The 23,617-nt window shown below is 44.7% G+C and overlaps 1 protein-coding gene across 3 annotated transcripts in view; it reads right to left on the reverse strand.

Annotated features, from left to right (window-relative positions):
* Positions 1 to 23,617, reverse strand: part of acer2 (alkaline ceramidase 2) — a 123,109-nt gene that overhangs the window by 59,928 nt on the left and 39,564 nt on the right. For all 3 annotated transcript variants that reach the window (XM_068030275.1, XM_068030276.1, XM_068030274.1), the window contains exon 3: positions 21,920 to 22,061. In XM_068030275.1, coding sequence (XP_067886376.1) covers positions 21,920 to 22,061 — 142 coding nt within the window. The remainder of the gene's footprint in view (positions 1 to 21,919; positions 22,062 to 23,617) is intronic.

Here is a 23,617-nt window from a genome sequence, read left to right on the forward strand (position 1 = left end):
GCCACTCCAGCGAGCCGGATGGTGGTGGAGCGGTGGTGTAAAATGAAGCTGGAGGTCTTCCTGACCCACTCCTGCCTCCGCCCCACTTTACATAGGGCGGGGGGGGGGGAGAAAAATGGGCCGCCCGCACCAGGCCAATCAAGGCCCTTAAGTTGCCAATTAACGGCCACTTAAGGGCCTTCGCCTGCCTTCATAGGGATTTTACCCGTGGCAAGCGGGTGTCCTGGAGCCGGGTAAGGCCGCCCAGTGAAAGCTGGTGGCCTCTCAGCGCCCCAGGGTTGACAAAGGGGCACAGAGTGCCCGATTGAGGGCCGCCCCTGCTTCTGCAACCACCCCCAGGACCCAAGACACCCCCCCACTTCCCCCCATAGGACCATCCTTGCCTCGCCGGGGCACAACCGATTACTCCTGGCGAGGCAAACCAAACTTACCTGCACTCCTGGCTCCACATCCTCAGCTGGGCTGCAGTCCCAGCAGTGGCCACCGCTCCCGGTGGCACTGCTGGGGCTAAGAGCTGCTGGCCCAATGATTGGCCGGCAGCTCAATGAGGCAGAACTTTCTCCCTCAAGCGGATGGAAGTCCCACCTCAGAACAATTAAAGCCTGGGGGACCGTAAAATGCGGGACAGATCCCCAGCTAGGCGGAAGCGGATTCGCCACTGACTTTTACGTCGGTGGCCAGCTCCCATCCGCCCGACGTAAAATCCAGCATGCTAACTTTGCTTTTGTCTCCATACTTTCTGTTTTATTTCAGATTTCCAGCATCTGCAATATTTTGCTTTTATTTAACCAATCAACTCTGTTTGCATGAAAATAAGACAGATATTCACACATGGATGTGAGCTATACACAAACAACCTAAGACAAAGGCCTTCCCCAGACTTTTTGTCTATAACTAACCTTCACTACAATGGGGTATGAACAGCCCTCATATCTTCAAACTGGGGCCATCCAAAAACCATTGTGCAGCCCAGCAAGAATTTGAAACCTAAAGACACATGGGCAAAACTAACAATTGTAAGTTCACCTTAAAAGATAATCGTTTTGAGGAACAAAGGAGGTCTGGCCAGTACAGAACTTCAGACGGCAAGATTGTGCTCCTCTCTCCTCAGCCACACAGAAAAACATCTAAAGCCATCTTGAATTCCAGCAAGGCTGAGAGAGAGAGAGATCAGTTCCAGTCAACATCATTGATCCCTGCTGAGACAATTGGAAGCCAGCTACAGCAGAGACAAGAGAGTGCCTTTGCAAAAATTACTCTTCTACCTGTGAGAATTTAACTAAGCTATCAGCACCATCTTCAACCTTATTATTCTTTTCATTCCTATGAAACAGCTGTAACTCAACAATCTCTTTTTTCCTGGTTAACCATTTTTTGGGGATATATGTGTGTGTGCATGAGGGCCAGTAAAAATAAGGAGCTTTAATATCTCAATTCATATATCAATTTGCTTCATTATTGGTTAAGATTTGGTTTTATAATAAATAGTTAATTCTGTTGTTGATTAAAAGAAACCTGGTTGGTGTGCTTTATTCTGGGGACAAATAGAGTATCTAATTGGCTGCTTTCGATAAGTGGGAACATTATTGATATGCTGTGACCTGTGGAGAAGTGGGACTGAATTAACAGTACAGTCCTCCCGCCTCAGTCGTAACAACCCTAACTTCCTAGCTCCCTGCTCCGCCACAGGTAAGTGCAGCAGGGCAAGACTTCTGGCCATCTCCTGAAAGTGCCATTGACCCTGTCCTAAATACTGGGAGTGGATTCATTTCAATATTTAGGGTGTGCAGCCCATACGTAATCCGAGGTGCCACCCCTGATGGGGAGGAGCCTGAGGCCCTTAATGGGCCAAACATGAAAGTTAAAAAATTTTTATTCCCCGGCAGAAAATCCTTTGGCATCAATTATCTTTGTATCTTGACATTTTTGGAGCCTTCACTAGGCCCACAGTGGAACCCCACACCTGTTCTCAGCAGACAGTGGGCGTAAGGAAAGCAAGATCATTTGGTGTGAAGACAAACTTTGCAAACCTACAGTCACAGTGCCAGGGCCAGAAATTAATGACATTGCATTGGTGAGGCCTTTTTCTTTCAGTTCTAATAAGGAGCTTAATATTTTACCAAGGTCTGTCACATGATATATTGCCTCAGCAAAGTTGCTGTTTAACAGCAATGGGGAAAGCACAGTTGTACTTAGGTTGAAGCAGTATCACAGTGTACTTGTAGCATGGGTCCCTGATAAACTTGTGAGTAACACACTGCAGACTAGTATTTAAAGCAAACTTCCAATTCAGCACTATATATTGAACACTACAGAATACAAGTAATGCTGCCTCCCATATTTGTGTTTTTTTTAAACCTTTCTTAGCCCCTTTCCTGAAGTCACTGTTTATTCTAAGTGTGAAATTCCATAGGTGTTAGGTGTCCTCTATTTCTCACCAAATGGCCATGATTCATATATACACTGAGCCAGGCAGTGTCAGCAGGCTGTCCAATTGTGTGGCACATCGCAGTCAAAACAAATTGTGTCTCACCTATACACATGCATTTATCAATAAAGGCTGTTGGATAGCGGTTAGCAATTAGCTCTGGATGATTTTTCCAGACCTAAATATTGTTCAGTTCCACACTAGACAAATGAAAAAAGAGAGAAAAAACAGCAAATACTGGAAATCTGAAATAAAGTCAGGAACGGCTGCAAGTACAAAGCAAGTTTATCAATATCAGTACAAATACAACAGATGCTGACAGATATACAATGTATTTCCAGCATTTCCTGTTTTCATTCATTACTGGACCATGCATTTGTCGACTGAGCCATCAGGAGAAGCTCATATTTACACAGTTAACTACCATTTCCTACAACTCTTCTAGATACACATTAATTTTCCATTGCTGCAGGATGAAAGTCTTAATCAGTCCAAATGTTTTGTCAGATTCATCAATAGGCAATGATTAAAAGTGTTTTTTTATATCCATACCACAATAAGAGTATATACTTTACTGTACCATGTTTACAAAAACAAAGTCAGTTCATGAAATTCCATGGGCAGCGTGTTTTGGAACTTTTTAAAGAATTAATTATCAATTGGATTTCGGACAAGTAGGCTGACAACACAAAGGCAGTGAGGGGTCAAAATACTTGGTGGTTAAGTACAGCTGGGGGCCTCAAAGTACATGTGGCATTGTGTTTTCAAATGATGTCACTGAGGAGCAACATGTAGATCAGAAATGAATCTACACTCTGTATGTTCTCTGTTTCCATTTTACTATACCATCTCAGATCAGACTCCATAGCTAAGGCATCTTGTCAAGGTTGACAGCTTCCTCTCTTTGTTTATCTTTGCTATATTCAAGAGTTTTAAGTCATTGTAATTGCAGTGTAAGGATGGAAAAGGTTAATGCTGAAGACAGTGACAGCAACCCCGCCCAATGTAAGAGTGATGATATCATAGTCATATGAGATTAGGCTGGAGAGAAGAGAGTAGCACAAAAGATGCCAGCTTAGGAGGCTTGTTGAAAGTGTATATAGTATTATGTAAATAATAAACAGTTCTTAGTTGACCTTATCCTGAGTCTGAGACTTTCTCCAGAACATCCCTGTTACGCTACTAAATACAACAACACACAATATAGTGACACTGGTTTAAACGACCAAGAAAATTTGAAGATATCCCTACCTCGTGGAAAAGTGCCAGGAAAACAGCAGATTTAGTCAGGCACCTGCAACAAACTCTGGAGCTGCTCTGTAGCCACAGAAGACACAGACAGTCGGTGAGAAAGTCCTGCAGCCTCTCAGACTGCACCACAGAAGCGCAGGGTCTGCATAGGTACATTCAAGTCCCAGCAATCTGGTCTGAGTTTCAGGACCGGGTGATGGTCCAGGATCAGGTAAGAGATTTGTACGAGGGCCAGTAATGGTTAATGGCACACTGGGACAAAAACACAGGTAGAGATGTTGATCTCGAGCAAGGAGACCACTCGAGTCGTGTGGAGTTGGCAGCCATTGCTTAGCCAGACCGCGGAAAGCGCGTGAAAGGTCGGAAAGCACGGGAAATCTCCAAAAGACCATGAAAATCTCCATTCAAGCCTGTAAGATTTTTAAAAAAGGGGAACACCCAGAAAACGTACTAAAGTGAAGAAAGTAATACGGGATTCAAAATTTGGAATTCCAGAAAGTTTTCAAGATCTAGAAGGACCCAGTCAGGTTCAAAATTGGCCTATTTGGAGGAAGAGGTTCCTAAGGCTTCAGATTGCTTCCAACTCCATACAAAGTCCGGAGTTGAACAGGTCAACAACCTTTTATATTCAGTAGGTGCAGTTGCAGACGACGTAATTGTGAGGCAAGGGGTAAACGAGGCTTCTGATAAATCTGAAGATGTCATTCAAGCTTTTGATAAATATTTTAATTTTTGCAGCAATAAAATCCTGCAGCGGGCCAAATTTAATAAACGGGTGCAGAAGATAGGCGAATCCGTAGATTCTTATATTAATGATCTGTACTGTTTGGCAGAGGAATGCAATTATGCTGAATTAAAGGCAGAGCTAATCAGAGACCGAATAATTGTTGGCATTGCTGATGAATCTTTGTCAGACCTTTTGCAGTCGAAGCAGAATCTTACACTTGAAAAGGCCATTTAGATTGTAAGACAAGCTGAAGTTCGCAAACAAAATAGGGCCATTCTGCAGGTTGAAGACAAGCCGTGGATGAGAAGCAGTCCAGTGACGGTACAGTTTGTGAAGCTTACATCTGAGGAACACTTTGTGGAAAAGAAGACCCACACAGGTGAGGAGGTGCATGAAACTGGGAAACTGTGCCAACGCTGTGGAGCCAGGAAGACCAACAGACAGGAACAGTGTCCAGCAAATAAAGCTGAGTGCTTCAATTGTAAAAAGGCTGGACATTATGGGAAAATGTGCCAGAGCAAAACTTCTTCACTCAAGAGTGTAAAGCAGAAGGCTTTCACACAGAGAGCAGTGAATCAAGTGCATCAATATCCAGAAGATAAAATACCAGGAGATTTCCGAGGAGAAATAAATGACCCAAATCAAAGATTCTGAATGGCGGACATTTCCGTACATGGACACCTCACAAATTTTAAACTGGACACAGGTGCTAGAGTTACAATTCTGTCAGACTAAGAGCCATGGTTGATGAGACATTGCATACAACCAGCAGATACACAGTTGCATGGTTCATGCAGGACACAACTGAGAGTAAAAGGCAAACTGCACGCAACTCTCCAACACAGAAGGAGACAAATTGTGGAGACCTTATATGTCTCACAAAATCAAGAATTTTCCTTACTAAGTAGAAAAGCATGCTTAGACCTGCATTTGATCAAGAAGATTTACAAAGTCAAGCAAACAGGGGTAAAGAATCGCTTCCAAGCAAAATAATTGAAACTGTTCACAGAGCTCGGAAGACTCAAGACAGAGTATAGAATCACTCTAAAGGAAAGGGCCAGGCCAGTGTGTATCTTTACACCCAGAAAAATACTTCATCCATTATTAAAGTCAATAAAGTCAATAAAAAGCAATGAAACCAGACAGACCACGCGGCATCGACCTAGGCACCGGAAAGCACAACTGCAAACCCAGCCCTGTCGACCCTGCAAAGTCCTCCTTACTAACATCTGGGGGATTGTGCCAACGTTGGGAGAGCTGTCCCACAGACTAGTCAAGCAACAGCCTGACATAGTCATACTCACGGAATCATACCTTACAGACAATGTCCCAGACACTGCCATCACCATCCCCGCGTATGTCCTGTCCCACCGGCAGGACAGACCCACCAGAGTTGGTGGCACAGTGGTATACAGTGGGGAGGGAGTTGCACTGGGAGTCCTCAACATCGACCCTGGACCCCATGAAGTCTCATGGCATCAGATCAAACATGGACAAGGAAAACTCCTGCTGATTACCACCTACCGCACTCCCTCAGTTGATGAGTCAGTACTCCTCCATGTTGAACAGCACTTGGAGGAAGCACTGAGGGTGGCGAGGGCACAAAATGTACTCTGGGTCGGGGACTTCAATGTCATTAATCAAGAGTGGCTCAGTAGAACCACTACTGACAAAGCTGGCCGAGTCCAAAAGGACATATCTGCTAGACTGGGTATGCGGCAGGTGGTGAGGGAACCAACAAGAGGGGAAAACATACTTGACCTCGTCCTCACCAATCTGCCTGCCACAGATGCATCCGTCCATGACTGTATTGGTAGGAGTGACCACCGCACAGTCCTTGTGGAGACGAAGTCCCGCCTTCAGATTGAGGATACCCTCCATTGTGTTGTGTGGCACTACCACTGTGCTAAACAGGATAGATTTCGAAAAGATCCAGCAATGCAAAACTGGGCATCCATGAGGCGCTGTGGGCCATCAGCAGCAGCAGAATTGTACTCAACCACAATCTGTAACCTCATGGCCCAGCATATCCCCCACTCTACCATTACCATCAAACCAGGAGACCAACCCTGGTTCAATGAAGAATGCAGGAGGGCATGCCAGGAGCAACACCAGGCATACCACAAAATGAGGTGTCAACCTGGTGAAGCTACAACACAGGACTATCTGCGTGCCAAACTGCATAAGCTGCATGCGGTAGACAGAGCTAAGTGATCCCATAACCAATGGATCAGATCTAAGCTCTGTAGTCCTGCCACAACCTGCCATGAATGGTGGTGGACAATTAAACAACTAAATGGAGGAGGTGGCTCCACAAATATCCCCATCCTCAATGATGGAGGAGCCCAGCACATCAGTGCGAAAGAAAAGGCTGAAGCATTTGCAACAATCTTCAGCCAGAAGTGCCGAGATGATGATCCATCTCGGCCTCTTCCTGAAGTCGCCAGCATCACAGATGCCAGACTTCAGCCAATTCGATTCACTCCGTGTGATATCAAGAAACAACTGAAGGCACTGGATACTGAAAAAGGTATGGGCCCTGACAATATTCCGGCAATAGTACTGAAGACCTGTGCTCCAGAACTTGCCGTGCCCCTAGCCAAGCTGGTCCAGTACAGCTACAACACTAGCATCTACCCTGCAATGTGGAAAATTGCCCAGGTATGTCCTGTACACAAAAAGCAGGACAAGTCCAACCTGGCCAATTACCGCCCCATCAGCCTACTCTCAATCATCAGTAAAGAGATGGAAGGTGTCATCAATAGTGCCATTAAGCAGCACTTGCTTAGCAATAACCTGCTCAGTGATGCTCAGTTTGGGTTCCGCCAGGGCCACTCAGCTCCTGACCTCATTACAGCCTTGTTTCAAACATGAACAAAAGAGCTGACCTGAAGAGATGAGGTGAGAGTGACTGCACTTGACATAAAGGCTGCATTTGACCGAGTATGGCATCAAGGAGTCCTAGCAAAACTGAGGTCAATGGGAATCGGGTAAAACCCTCCGCTGGCTGGAGTCATACCTAGCACAAAGGAAGATGGATGTGGTTGTTGGAGGTCAATCATCTGAGCTCCAGGAAATCACTGCAGGAGTTCCTCAGGATAGTGTCCTAGGCCCAACCACCTTCAGCTGCTTCATCAATGACCTTCCTTCAATCATAATGTCAGAAGTGGGGATGTTCGCTGATGATTGCACAATGTTCAGCACCATTCGTGACTCCTCAGATGCTGAAGCAGTCCATGTAGAAATGCAGCAAGACCTGGACAATATCCAGGCTTGGGCTGAGAAGTGGCAAGTAACATTCGCACCACACAAGTGCTGAGCAATGACCAACTCCAACAAGAGAGAATCTAACCATCTCCCCTTGACATTCAACGGCATTACCATCGCTGAATCCCCCACTATCAACATCCTAGGGGCTACCATTGACCAGAAACTGAACTGGAGTAGCCATATAAATACCATGGCTACAAGGTGTGATGGAATACTCTCCACTTGCCTGGATGGGTGCAGCTCCAACAACACTCAAGAAGCTCGACACCATCCAGGACAAAGCTGTCAGCTTGATTGGCACCCCATCTACAAACATTCACTCCCTCCACCACCGATGCACTGTGGCAGCAGTGTGTACCATCTACAAGATGCACTGCAGAAATGCACCAAGGCTCCTTAGACAGCACCTTCCAAACCCTTGACCTCTACCAACTAGAAGGACAAGGGCAGCAAATACATGGGAACAGCACCACCTGCAAGTTCCCCTCCAAGTCACACACCATCCTGACTTGGAACTATATCGCCGTTCCTTCACTGTCACTGGGTCAAAATCCTGGAACTCCCTTCCTAACAACACTGTGGGTATACCTACCCCAAATGGACTGCAGTGGTTCAAGAAGGCAGCTCACCACCATCTTCTCAAGGGCAATTAGGGATGGGCAATAAATGCTGGCCTGGCCAGCGACGCCCACATTCCATGAATGAATTTTTAAAAATTAAGCCAAGTTCAAGACCAATTGGAAGAGATGACAAGAATGGGCATTATCTCTTCTGTAAAACAACCACGGAGTGGTGCTCGGTCATTGTTCCTGTCCTAAAACAGAATGGAACTCTGTATTTGCATGGATTTAACACAGCTCAACAAAGCAGTAGCACGTGAGATTCACCCAATGTCCACAGCTGATGACAGTTTAGCAAAACTCTCTCAGAGCACCATGTTTACAAAACTTAATGCCAATAGTGAGTTTTGGTAGGTATCACTAGATGAAACCTCAAGATTACTGACTATATTTATAACGCCTTTCGGGAGATTTTGTTTTAATAGGTTACCATTTGAAATAACATCTGCATCAGAGATCTTTAGAGGTCTACGTCTCACATCTTAAAAGGGCTCAAAGGAATTATCTGCCACATGTATGACATCCTGATACATGGACGGACAGTAGAGGAACACGACCAAAGAGTTCGAGCGGTTCTATAGAGACTTCAAGATACAGGATTTACTCTGAACGAGAAGTGCGAATTTTCCATGAACTCAAATTGTTTCTTGGGACACATAGTGAGCAGAAAAGGCAGAATGGCAGATCCACAGAAGACAAGGGCCAATACAGAATTTCCCACTGCTACTACCGTTCAGCAGCTCCAGAGATTCCTGGGAATGGTAAAACAACTAGCAAAGTTTCTAACTCATTTAGCACTGATAACTGAACTACTGAGACAACTCCTCAGAAAACAGCAAGCATTTTATTGGAATTCCCACCAGGAACAAGCATTCAGGAGAATAAAAGAGATGCTTATATCACCGGACATCTTGGCTCACCTTACCCTATTAATGACAGTAGCGGCAGACGCCTCCTCAACTGGGTTAGGAGCAGGAGCAACCTGATGGTTCCTGTAGACTGATAATCTATGTGTCAAGAGCTTTGTCAGACACAGAGACAGGATATGCAGTAATAGAAAAAGAAGCGCTAGCAATTACTTGGGCATGTGAAAAATTTTCCAACTACATCGTTGGATTGAGTGTCATCATCAAGCTAGGCCATAAACCTTTGATATCTTTGTTAGACAAGAAGGAGATTGCAAAGATGCCTCCACGAATACAAAGATTCCATCTAATGTTGATGCAGTATACATATGAGACAGTATATGTCCAAGGGAATTTGCAATTGTCCATCTATGCGCTTTCTAAAGCGAAGGTCGACCATCCAAAGCAGCAGGATGTGAATTTTGTATGCGGGATAGAATCATATTCCCAACTTTCAGCACAAGAGTGGCCAGTGAGCACAAAGGAGTAACAGGAAATACGCCAAGCCCAAAAGTGTGACAAAGACTGTCGTTGAGTAAAGCAGTATTGCATGCAAGAAGAACGTTAGGGTGGGAGAACAATGAAAACATTTTATGAGTATTAGAAATACTTTACCATTAAAAATGACTTGTTAGTTTACAATGACAAACTAGTCATTCCTAGTCCACTGAGATCAAAGATCTTAGATCGTTTACACCAAGGCCATTTGGGTATAACCAGGTGCAGGCAGAGGGCACAATCTTCAGTATGGTGGCCTGGAATATCTAAGGATATTGAGAACGTGATCCAAAACTGTCAGACATGTGCAGTACAGAGATCAGAACAACGTGAATCCCTGTTAACCACACGGTTTCCAACCAGGGCATGGCAAAGGCTGGGTATGGATTTATTGTATGTTCAGCAGGAAGTCATACATGATCACCACCGATTACTTCTCAAGGTGGATAGAAGTCAGACAATTGCATTCTACGACAACAGAAACGGGCATCAGAACTCTTCAAGACATCTTTGCGATGGACGGTATCCCTGATGAAATACTGTCAGACAATGGACCACAATTCGCAAATGAATATTTTTCTCAAACTGCAATAAAGATGGGATTTCGACATCTCACGAGTTCGCCAAGGTACCCACATTTGAATGGCGAGGCAGAAAGAGGCCTCAGAACCAGTAAGTCATTCCTGAAAAAGAATAAAGATCTTCCAATTTCACTTTCAATTTATAGATCTACGCTGCTGATGAGTTGATTATCACCAGCAGAACTATGGATGGGCAGGAAGATAAGAACACAGCTTCCTATGTTGCGGAAGAACTTGCTTCCCGGATTGAATGTCCAGGATTACAAAAATGTAAGAGACAGGAAGGACTCTTGCAGAAGGCAACATACCTAGAATTATAATAGAAGATTTCAAGCAAGAAACTTACCTGAACTAAAAAATGATCAAAGAGTATGGATATGTGACCTGGAAAGTGAAGGTACAGTAATCCATTGTTACGAGTGCTTCGATTTTTTTGTTAAATTTTGAAGATTTGGGTTTCGAAACTGAAAAAGAGTCCATGGATGTATTTTATTTCAAGGGTCACTGAGAGGTCTGGACTGTAAACAGTTACTGGAATGCACCTGTCTTCAAATAATTACCCAGCAGGGGTTGTTTTTGACTGGGGAAAGATGTTTACAGAACTGACAGGTCAAGATTTATAGGGGTCAGGAGGCTTGATTCTTGTGACATTAGTTTTGGTTTCGTTTTGAACAGTGAGTTGGGATATGGACAATAATTTGAAAAGACAGTTGGAGAAAACTTGCCAAGGAAGCAAAACCCCAGCTCAGTCTGTTCCAGCCCTTTGAAAAAAACATGTTAGTTATCCATCTCTTGAGAAGCTGAGAAGCAAGCGTAAGAAACTGCCTGAAATCCCTGACTGCATTTTCCCTGGAAAGCCTGCCAAGCTGATCTTCAACGTCGCCTGACAAGAACTGTTCTAGGAAGATCCCAGTGACAGCTGTCTATATGTATTTGGGACGCCAAACCAAAAAGGACTGCTGACATCGTTTCATATCTTCTCTTTTTTTTCTTCAAGTATTAGCACTTATTTTGGCCCACGTATTCTTTTTTTGTTTTATGTACTAAAGGGTAAATGTCTTTATTTTTCCGGTTCACCAGTGTGTGTGTGTGTGTGAAGGGCTAAGGTAAAAAGGGAACTTTTATATTTTGAAACCTGGTTGGTGTACTTTATTCCAGGATAAAAATAATTGACCATATCAATAAGTGGGAAAAAATTTAAATATATGTTGTGACCTGTGGAGAAGTGGAACTAGAATAAACAGTGCACTCCCCCTGTCTTGGTCGTTACACCATCTACTACTATGTTATACACACATAATTCATTCCTTACAATGTTCCAAAACATGTTGCCCATGGAATTCCATTAACTGTCTTTGTAAATGTGGTGCAGTAAAGTGAGAAAACATTTGGACTGTTTAAGACTTTCATTCTGCAGTACTGAAAAATTTATGTGAATCTAGAAGGGTTGTAGGAAATGGTAGTTAGTGTAAATATGAGCTTCTCCCAGTGTCTCAGATGACAGATGCACTGTCCAGTAATGAATAAAAACAGGAAGTGCTGAATTTTACACCGCCCCAGCGGGTCAAATGGTGGCATGGGGGTGGATGGGGGCTGTGTAAAATTGCGTGGGAGGCTCCGGAGGCCTTCCTGCCCCGCTACCGCCTCCAGCCAACTTTATGGCAGTCGTGCGGTGGGGGGGTGGGGAGGAACGGGGCACCCGCCCGAGGCCAATCAAGGCCCTTAAGTGGCCACTTAACGGCCACTTAAGGACCCTTGCCTGCCACCATGGGTATTTTATCTGTGGCAAGCCGGCGTGCTGGGCACATGAAAGGCCGCCCAGCGATAGCTGCCGGCCTTTCCGCATGCCGGGGGTGGGGGGGGGGGGGGGTGGTGTCATGGCAGTCGGGCACAAGGTGCCCGATTGAGGGCCGCCCCCGCCTCCCAACCCACACCCGTGACCGAAGATGTCCTCTTCCCCCCAAATGACCACCCTTGCCTCGTTGGGGCATGCCCGATTCCCTCGGCGAGGCATCAACAACATACCTTGGATCCTGGCTCCATGGCATCCTCCTCGGTCGGCGGGCTGCAGTCCCAGCAGTGGCCACTGCTCCCGGGTGGAAGTCCTGTCTCCGGACAACTAAAGCCTGGGGACCCGTAAAATGTGGGTAGGATCCCTGGGCTAGGCGGAAGCAGGTTCGCCACCGAATTTTACGTCGGTGGCGCAGTCCCGTCCGCGTATGGTAAAATCCAGCCCAATGGATCTGTCAGCATCTGTTGAGAGAATTGCTGCATATTTGTACAGATATTGACAAACCATTGCAACCATTCCTCAATTTATTTCAGATTTCTGGTATTTAACCTCAACATAGCATTATGGTTATGTTACTGGATCAATTATCCAGAGGAGCAGTCTAATGATCCAGAGCCAGGAGTTTAAATCCCACCACAGCAGCTGGGGAATTTAAATTCAGTTAATTAAATAAAGTCTGGAATAAAAAGCTAGGGTTGATAATGGTGACCATCAAACTACCGGATTGTTGTAAAAATCCATCTGCTTCACTAATGTCCATTCGGGAAGGAAATCTGCTGTCCTTACCCAGTCTAGCTGGTATGTAACTCCAGACCCACAGCAATGTGGCTAACTCTTAAATGCCCTCTAAAATGGCCTAGCGAGCCACTCAGTTGTAGCAAAGCTAGAAACAAACAATAAGAATAAAACAGGATGGACCACCAAGCATTGACCTCAGCACTAGAAAAGACAAAGACACACTCAGTCCAGTCGACCCTGCAAAATCCACCTCACTAACATCTGGAGACTTGTGCCAAAATTGGGAAAACTCTCCCACAGACGAGTCAAGCAACATTCTGACTTAGTCACAGTCACAAAATCATACCTTACAATGTCCCAGACTCCTCATCACCATCCCGGAGTATATCCTGTCCCACGGGGATGGCAGACCCATCAGGGGCGACAGCACAGTGCTATACAGTCGGGAGGGAGTGGCTCTAGGAGTCCTAAACATTGACTCTGGTCCCCATGAAGTCTTGTTGCATCAGGCCAAATATAACCAATGAAACCTTCTGCTTATTGCCACTTAGCGCCCTCCCTCAGCTATGAATCAGTACTCCTCCATGTTGAACAACACTTGAGGGTATGTACTTTGCGTTGGGGACTTCAACGTCCATCACCAAGAAAGTCTTGGTAGGATCACCATTGACCATGCTGGCCGAGTCCTGAATGACATGTCTGCGGCAAGTGGTGAGAGAACCAACAAGAGCGAAAAACCTACTTTACCTCACCAATCTACCTGTCTCAGATCCATCTGTCCATGACAATATTTGTAGGTTGATCACTGCACAGTCCTTGTGGAGATGAAGTCTTGATTTCACACTGAGGACACCCTCCATCCTTTGTGGCACTACCACCATGCTAAATTGGTATGATTCAGGACAGATCTAGCAGCTCAAAACAGGGCATCCATGAGGCACTATGGACCATTAGCAGCAGCATTGTATTCAACCACAATCAGTAACTTCATGGCCCAGCATATCCCTCACACTACCATTACTATCAAGCAGGGGACCAACCCTACTTCAATGAGGAGCGTAGGACAACATGCCAGAAGCAGCATCAGGCATACCAAAAAATGAGCTGCCAGCCTGGAGATGCTACTACACAGGACTACATGCATGCTAAACACCTGAAGGAGCACACTATAGACAGAGCTAAGCATTCTGCCACATCCAGTCATGAATGGTGGACAATTAAACAATGAGCAGGAGAAGGAGGAGGCTTCATGAACATTCCCATCCTCAATGACGGGGGAGCCCAGCACACCAGTGCAAAAGACATAGAAACATAGAAAATAGGAGCAGGAGTAGGCCATTCGGCCCTTCAAGCTGCACCGCCATTCATAATGATCATCGCTGATCATCCAACTCAGTAACCTGTTCCCGCTTTCTCCCCATACCCTTTGATCCCTTTCGCCCCAAGAGCTATATCTAACTCTTTCTTGAAAACATACAATATTTTGGCCTCAACTGCTTACTGTGGTAGCGAATTCCACAGGCTCACCATTCTCTGGGTGAAGAAATATCTCCTCATCTCAGTCCTGAAAGGTTTACCCCGTATCCTTAGACTATGACCCCTGGTTCTGGACTCCCCCACCATCGGGATCATCCTTCCTGCAGCTACCCTGTCAAGTCCTGTTAGAATTTTATAGGTTTTTATGGGATCCCCCCTCACTCTTCTGAACTCCAGCGAATATAATCGTAAGCGACTCAAGCTCTCCTCATACTTCAGTCCCGCCATCCCAGGAATCAGTCTGGTAAACCTTCGCTGCACTCCCTCTATAGCAAGAACATCCTTCCTCAGATAAAGAGACCAAAACTGCACACAATATTCCAGGTTTGGCCTCAACAAGGCCCTGTATAATTGCAGCAAGACATCCCTGCTCCTGTACTCGAATCCTCTTGCTATGAAGGCCAACATACCATTTGCCTTTTTTGCTGCCTGTTGCACCTCCATGCTTACCTTCAGCGACTGGTGTACGAGAACACCCAGGTCTCACTGCATATTCCCCTCTCAGTTTATAGCCGTTCAGATAATAATCTACCTTCCTGTTTTTGCTACCAAAGTGGATAACCTCACATTTATCCACATTATACTGCATCTGCCATGCATTTGCCCACTCACTTAACTTGTCCAAATCACCCTGAAGCCTATCTGCATCCGCCTCACAACTCACCCGCCCACCCAGTTTTGTGTTATCTGCAAATTTGGAGCTTTACATTTAGTTCCCTCATCTAAATCATTAATATATATTGTGAATAGCTGGGGTCCTAGCACCAATCCCTGTGGTATCCCACTCGTCACTGCCTGCCATTTGGAAAAAGACCCGTTTATTCCTACTCTTTGTTACCTGTCTGCCAACCAATTTTCTATCCATCGCAATATATTACCCCCAATCCCATGTGCTTTAATTTTACATGCTAATCTCTTATGCGGGACTTTGTTGAAAGCCTTCTGAAAGTCCAAATAAACCACATCCACTGGCTCCCCCTCATCAACTCTACTAGTTACATCCTCGAAGAATTCTAGTAGATTTGTCAAGCATGATTTCCTTTTCGTAAATCCATGCTGACTCTGTCCGATTGTCTGATTCTACCACTGTTCTCCAAGTGCTCTGCTATAAAATCTTTTATAACTGACTCTAGAATTTTCCCCACTACTAATGTCAGGCTGACTGGTCTATAATTCCCTGTTTTCTCTCTACCTCCCTTTTTAAACAGTGGGGTTACATTAGCTACCCTCCAATCTGTAGGAACTGTTCCAGAGTCTACAGAATCTTGGAAGATGACCACTAATGCATACACTCTTTCTAGGGCCACTTCCTTAAGTACTCTGGGATGTATATTATCAGTCCCTGTGGATTTATTGGCCTTCAATCCCATCAATTTACCCAACACCATTTCTCTACTAATACTGATTTCCTTCAGTTCCTCTGTCTCACTAAGCCTTGTGTTCCCCAACATTTCTGCTTTGATATTTGTGTCATCCTTTGCGAAGACAGAACCAAAGTATGCATTTAGTTGGTCAGCCATTTCTTTGTTCCCCATAATAAAGTCCCCTGTTTCTGACTGTAAGGGACCTACATTTGTCTTCACCAATCTTTTTCTCTTCACATACCTATAGAAACTTTTACAGTCAGTTTTTATGTTCCCCGCAAGCTTGCTCTCGTACTCTATTTTCCCCTTCTTAATCAATCCCTTGGTCCTCCTTTGCTGAATTTTAAACTGCTCCCAATCCTCAGGTCTGTTGTTTTTTATGGTGAATTTGTATGCCTCTTCCTTGGATCTAATGCTATCTCTAATTTCCCTTGTAAGCCATGGTTTGACTACCTTTCCCGTTATACTTTTGCGCCAGACAGGAATAAACAACTGTTGCAGTTCATCCATGCGTTCTTTGAATGTTTGCCATTGCCTATCCACCGTCATCCCTTTAAGTAACGTTTCCCAATCCATCATAGCCAACTCGTGCCTCATACCAAGGCTGAAGTGTTTCCAACCATCTTCAGCTAGAAGTGTCAAGTGGATGAACCATCATAGCCTCCTCCTGAGCTCCCCACTGCCATGGAAGCCAGTCTTCAGCTAATTTGATTCATTCCAAGTGATTTCAGGAAACAGCTGAATGCACTGGACACAGCAAAGGCTACGGGACCAGATAACATGCTGAAGACTTGTGCTCCAGAACTAACTGCGCCTCCAGGAGGGACAACACTGGCATCTACCAGACAATGTGGAAAATAGCCCAGGTATGCCCTGTCCACAAAATGGACGGCACAGTGGTGCAGTGGTTAGCACCGCAGCCTCACAGCTCCAGGGACCCAGGTTCAATTCTGGGTACTGCCTGTGCGGAGTTTGCAAGTTCTCCCTGTGACCGCGTGGGTTTTCGCCGGGTGCTCCGGTTTCCTCTCACAGTCCAAGACTTGCAGGTGATAGGTAAATTGGCCATTGTAAATTGCCCCTAATGTAGGTAGGTGGTAGTGAATATGGGATTACTGTAGGGTTAGTATAAATGGGTGGTTGTTGGCCGAAGGGCCTGATTCAGTGCTGTGTCTCTAAATAAAATAAATTAAATAAAAATGCAAGACAAATCCAATCTGTCCAATTACCACTCCATCAGTCTACTCTCAATCATCAGCAAAGAGATGGAAGATGTCATTGACAGTGCTATCAAAGCAACACTTACTCACCAATAAGCTGCTTACCGGTGCTTAGTTTAGGTTCCAGCAGCACCACTCAGCACCTGACCTTAATCAACTTTGGTCCAAGCATGGACAAAAGAGTTGAATTCCAGAGGTGAGAGTGGCAGCCCTTGACAACAAGGCAGCATTTGACCAAGTGTAGCATCAAGGAGCCCTAGTAAAATTGAAGTCAATGGGAATCAGAGGGAAAACTCTCCACTGGCTGGAGTCATACTCAACACAAAGGAAGATGGTTATGTTTGTTGAAGGACAATCTTCTCAGCCCCAGGACATCACTGCAGGAGTTCCTCAGGGTAGTGTCCTAGGCCCAACTATCTTCAGCTGCTTCATCAACGACCTCTCTGAATCATAAAGGTCAGAAATGAGGATGTTCACTGCTGATTGCACAGTGTTCAGTTCCATTTGCGGCTCCTCAGATAATGAAGCAGTCCTTTCTGCATGTAGCAAGGCCTGGACAACATTGAAGCTTGGATTGCTGAGTGGCAAGTAATATTCCCTGCCACACAAGTGCCAGACAATGACAATCTACAACAAGAGAGAATCTAACCACCTCCCCTTGATCTACAATGGCATTACCATTGCCACATCCCCCACCATCAACATCACTATGGATCAAAAATTTAAATGGGCCAGCCACATAAATAATGTGCCGACAAGAGCAGGTCAGAGGCTGGGAATTCTGCAGTGAGTGACTCCCATCCTGACTTCTCAAAGCCTTTCCACCATCTACAAAGCACAAGTCAGGAGTGTGATGGATTACTCCTCACTTGCCTGGATGGGTGCAGCTCCAACAATACTCAAGAAGCACGACACCATCCAGGTCAAAGCAGCCCACTTGATTGGTACCCCATCCACCACCTTAAACATTTACTCCTTCAACCATTGGCACACAGTTGCAGCAATGTGTACCATCTACAAGATGCACTGTAGCAACTCACCAAGGTTTCTTTGACCTCCCAGGCTCTAACCCTAGAAGATCAAAGGCAGCAGGTGCCACCACCTCCAAGTTCCTAAGTCATACTCCATCCTGACTTGGAAATATAATGCTGTTCCTCCATTGTCACTGGGTCAAAATCCTGGAACTTTGTGGGTGTACTTACACCACATTGTGGGTGTACTTACACCACATTGAAGACTGTGTTTCAAGAAGGCGACTCACCATAGCTTCTCTAGGGCAATTCAAGTTAGGCTATAAATGCTGGCCTTGCCAGCCATACCCACATTTCATGACCAAATTTTTTTAAAAGTCCTGAATAAGCAGCAATTTCCTTCAGTTAAACATTGGGAAGACAGAAGGCACTATTTCCAGTCCCCACCACAAATTCCATTCTCTTGCAACCAATTCTATCCTTCTCCCTGGTAGCTGTCTCAGGCTGAAGCAGGCTGTTCATGACTTTAGTGCCTACCTGACCCTGAGCTGAGCTTTCAACTCCACATCCCTTCCATCACAAAGACCAACTGTTTTGAACCCCGAATATCGCCCATCTCCAATCCCGCTCATCTGCTGCTGAAAACATCATTCATGCTTTTGTTTCCTCCTTATTTGATTATTCGAATATTCTCCTGACCAGTCTCCCATCTTCCATCTTCCATCAATTTGAGCTCATCCAAAACACTGCTGTCCATATCCTAACCTGCTGCAAGTCCCATTACCCATTACCCCTATGCTTGCTGACCTAACTTGGCTCTCAGTCCAACAACATGAATTTAAAATTCTCAAGCTTGTGTTCAAAGTCCTCCAATGCCTTGCCCCTCCCTTCAGGAATTCCACATTCCTCCAACACTGGACTCTTATGCATCCCCCATTCCCTTCTCCCCACTATTGGCAGCAATGCCTTCAGCCGTCTAAGCCTAAATTCTGAAATCCCTAAACTTCTCTCTCCCCATTTAAGGCCCTCCTTCAAACCTACCTCTTTAATCAAGCTTTTAATCAACCCTCCCAATATTACCTTTGACTCGGTGTTAACTTTCATCTATTGTGCTCCTGTGAAGTGTCATAGTCATAGAGTCATAGAGTTATACAGCAGAAATAGGGCCTTTGGCCCATCGTGTCTACGCCGGCCATTAAGCACCTATCTATTCTAATCCCATTTTCCAGCACTTGGCCTGTAGCCTAGTTTGGTATGGTGTTTCAAGTGCTCATCTAAATACTTCTTAAATGTTGTGAGGGTTCCAGCCTCTACCACCTCTTCAGGTAGTGTGTTCCAGATTCCAACCACCCTCTGGGTGAAAAAACTTTTCCTCAAATCCCCTCTAAACCTCCTGCCCTTACCTTAAATCTATGCTCCTTGGTTATTGATCCCTCCGCTAAGGGAAAAAGTTTCTTCCTTTCTATCCTATCAATGCCCTTCATAATTTTGTATACCTCAATCAGGTTCTGCCTCAGCCTTCTCTGCTCTAACGAAAACAACCCTAGCCTATCCAAGTGCCCTGGGATGTTTTCCTAAGTTAAAGGTGCAATATAAATGCAAATTGTTGTTGGTGCTGATACACTGATGAGGTCAGATTTGAGACATTGGGACTATTTTGATTGGAACAGAGGCAGCTAAGAGGAAATTAAATTGAGGTTTTTAAAATTATGAAGGGTTTGATAGGGTGAATCGCAAAAAAACAATTTTCTCTGGCTGGGGAGTCAGTGATAATTTTAAAATGGTCATTAAGAAAGTGAGGAGAAGGATCAGTTGAAATTTCTTTACATAGAAACTTCTTGCAATGTGAAATTTTTTGCCATAGGGAATAGTTGAGGCTGACATCGTTGCATATCTTAAGTGAAACTGGATAAATATGTGAAACAAAGGAAGATAGAGGGCTATCGAGAGAGACCAGGAGCAGGAATTTTAGCACCCACCATGGCCAGGAAAGGAGGCGGGCAGGTACTAAAAATGGCACCGCCAGTCAGAGTGCAAGTTTCCAGGTTCCATCCTGCTCCTGACCCATTTTCCCACAGGTAGGATGGGGGGTAGTTTGTTGTGGGAGGGCTACCTTTCGCCAAGTGGTGGGTAGCCAATTGAACGAATTTAAGGCTACTGAGGCCTGTTGTCGGAGGCTGACTAGGATTTTCCCGTTGGCCTCCAGGACCTTGCAGGTGGCGGGGGACAGTACAACTGCCTGGAGGTGGCCTCCCGGCGGCAGACCAGGGAGGCCAGCGCTCCAGGGAGATTTAGAGAAACCCCTGAACCTGCATGGATCAGCAACAGCTGCAGGCTGCCATGTGGAGGGAATCCCCACACAATAGTGGTCGCCCAGTTGCAAAGGACATTTTTGGTTTAAATCTGAAGAAGTTGGAGAGAGGACGCCTCTCTCTCACATACCTGCCTAGACAACCTGCTGCTGCTTTCATGCTGGAGGGCCCTCTATTGGCCTGCAGCTTTGAAAGTACCCCCACCGTCCTTTATTGGATGGTGAGCGAGCACCCGGCCACTAATTGGCCAATTCAGGGAAAATCACAAATGCGTGACTGTTTCCGAGGCTCCTGTCCCCCATTTGAGCCTGACGGCAGAATCCCGAAGCCCGCAGGAAAATCCTGCCCGTGGATCGGAATTAGTTTTGGATTGCTCTAGCAAAGATCAGGCACAAACACGATGGACGGGGTGGCCTCCATCCATGATTTAAACTTGCTCTTGTAGTCTGTCCTCCTATTTATAAAGCAAAAAATAATTTTGGCTTTTTTAACACTTTTGGTCCTAAGTAGACCACAGTCTACTCAGCTGTTAAATTTATACCAAAATTGCTGAAAAGTCAACAGAAGTACTGTGTGAAAAGACTCGCCCCAATTTGAGGAAATGTACACTCCTGGCCCTAGGTCAATGGTAGAGAGATGGACACTCCCCTCATGGTAAGCTTTTGATTAAGGATTATCTGTGAGATACTTTAAATTACAGATCCAACATATATAAGGCAGTATTTCTTTCTTTCTTTGGCCTCCTTGTCTCGAGAGACAGTGGGTAAGCACCTGGAGGTGGTCAGTGGTTTGTGAAGCAGTGCCTGGAGTGGCTATAAAGGCCAATTCTAGAATGACAGACTCTTCCACAGGTGCTGTTGATAAAATTGGTTGTCAGGGCTGTTACACAGTTGGTTCTCCCCTTGCGCTTCTGTCTTATAATAAAAGCAAAATACTGGAGATGCTGGAAATCTGATATAAAAACAAAAAATGCTGGAAATACTCAGCAGGTCTGGCAGCATCTGTGGAGAGAGAAGCAGAGTTAACGTTTCAGGTCAGTGACCCTTCATCAGAACTGTTCGCCGTTCTGATGAAGGGTCACTGACCTGAAACTTTTACTCTGCTTCTCTCTCCACACAGGCTGCCAGACCTGCTGAGTATTTCCAGCATTTCTTGTTTTTATATTATATGTATTATATATAAGGCAGTGCTGGGGAACAGGAAACCTTGAGCTGAGTGATGTTTCCAATGTCCCATTATATATTTATAGGCATTTTACAAAATAGATGACCACAACAATTACTATCTCTAAAATGCTTCAAAGACTATTTCATTATAAAATGTTGATGTCTTAAGGAATGTAAAAGGAGATACCAATAGAGGTTTTACTTAAGAACACAATTTTAAAAATCTTTCATACAACATTTGACGGGTTCTCATGCTACATTTTGATTCCAAATGTATTATATCAAACTGCATAAAGGTCATTGGCCCGAAAAGTTAACCCTATTTCTCTCTGCACAGATGCTGCCCGACCTGCTGAGTATTTCCAGCATTTTCTGTTTATGTTTCAGATTTCCAGCATCCGCAATATTTTACATTTGCATAAAGAAATATATCCTGACTACACAAAAGCTTTTCCGATGGGTCATCAATGCAAGAAATAATTTTTATTGCTTTTAGCTGATTCTATGGAATACACACTTTAACACTTTTGTATCCAGGGTTACCTGTCTCGTCGAAAAATCCGTGGTAAATATCGTCTGGGGAACCACATAGCCAGGGCGCACATTAGAACCCAAAGGATTGCTAGTTCATCCAGCATCTGGCCGAGGAAGCTCAAAGTTGCATGAAAGTAAACTGATCCTATACCTGAAAGGCAAAATTTGACAGGATTCTGACTGGTTACAGGCAGCAATAATATGTTGGCTTAGAGGACATCATTGCCTTACATACAGTATATTTCAGGTATGTTAATAACAATTTCATCTCTCACTCAGTTACTTTTCTTGAAAACACAGCCACAATCTACTTCAAGTCACGTTCTCTTAATTACTGATCTGGATTAAAGGGTCTAGGTAGATGGTTTGAGAAACCGTATACATCTGAGAATATGAGGTTCAAATCATTCATGCTATCCTTTGAAACAAATGGAAATTGATGTTTATTTAATTTGGCATACTGCTGGGCACATCAGCTTATGCAGAATTTGACAGAACCACGCCTGCCAAATGGAAATATATTAATTTCGTCATATGGAATACTGTTTTTGAACTGTTACTGGACATTGAAATAACTTGTTTAAAAAGACCACTGGACTGAGTGGCTGAAAACATGGCTGCACATTTGTATTCTGAGAGACAGTTGCCTAGAGAGACAATGGAAGTATTCCCTGATCCAATTAGCCAGATTGGGTTTTGTCAATACTGATGATCATGAGACATTGAGAGTCATTAAATATGTAACAGTCAGCATTCCCGCCCCCCCAAACTGAGAGTGCCTGGTAAGCCTGGATTAATCCATGAACCACGCAGGCGAGGCTGTTTCAAACAAGGAGCTAGTCACATGACTAACTGGCTGGCCAAGCTGGGTTTTTTTTAATTTTGCCTGACACAGAAAAGGCAGTGTCATGCTCGGCCCCCACCTGCCAAGTATGAGGCACATTCATTTTGTCATGAACATTGATTTTTAAACTGTTGCTGGAGTGAAGAAAGGACTTGTTAAACAGACCAGCCGTGGCTGGAAAAGACATTTGCATATTAACAGACAGTGTTTGGAAGGACAAAGCAGCCATTCCCTGACACATTCAACCCAAAACGGACTTTTGATCACCAGGCATTGAAGGTGGGGGAGCTCACATTCCAGGTTGACTGCTAAGATGGCTGAATACACAAACGGACATGGTCAAACCAGCTAGTCACATGACTGACCTGCTGGGCAACCTGAGTTTTTTGAATTTGTACAGTTTAGGCAGAAAGTCTGTTTGCACCTGGACTGAGAAGATCTCTCTCCTGTCTGCTCCCATCTCTTTCTCACAAACCTCTGAATCCACTGAAGACACATGAACCCCAAGAGAGAATAGTCTCCTACTGCAAACAAGGTTTAAGAAGAATACTGGGTCCCAACAAAAAGCAAGATCTACCTACAAGGACTCTACAATGAGCTCGAGGAACCTTAACAACAACTCTTCAGATATTGCCTCAAACTTTTCCACTTTATTTTTCTTCTGCTGTTTTCTGTCTCTATATGCATGTGTGTATCGCGTATGCATGCTAGTGTGGGGCGCTTTGTGTATACGTAGGCTTTAACTGAATTAGAGTTAAAGCTCAAGTTTAATAAATTTCAACTTTTCTTCTTTAAACCTAAGAAAGCCTGTTTGTGCTGGTTTCTTTGCCTTGTAATTGGAAAGCGGTGAATAAAGATTTGCC

This window comes from Heterodontus francisci, chromosome 4 (genome assembly GCF_036365525.1).
Source record: "Heterodontus francisci isolate sHetFra1 chromosome 4, sHetFra1.hap1, whole genome shotgun sequence".
In the NCBI taxonomy this organism is placed as follows: Eukaryota; Metazoa; Chordata; class Chondrichthyes; order Heterodontiformes; family Heterodontidae; genus Heterodontus; species Heterodontus francisci.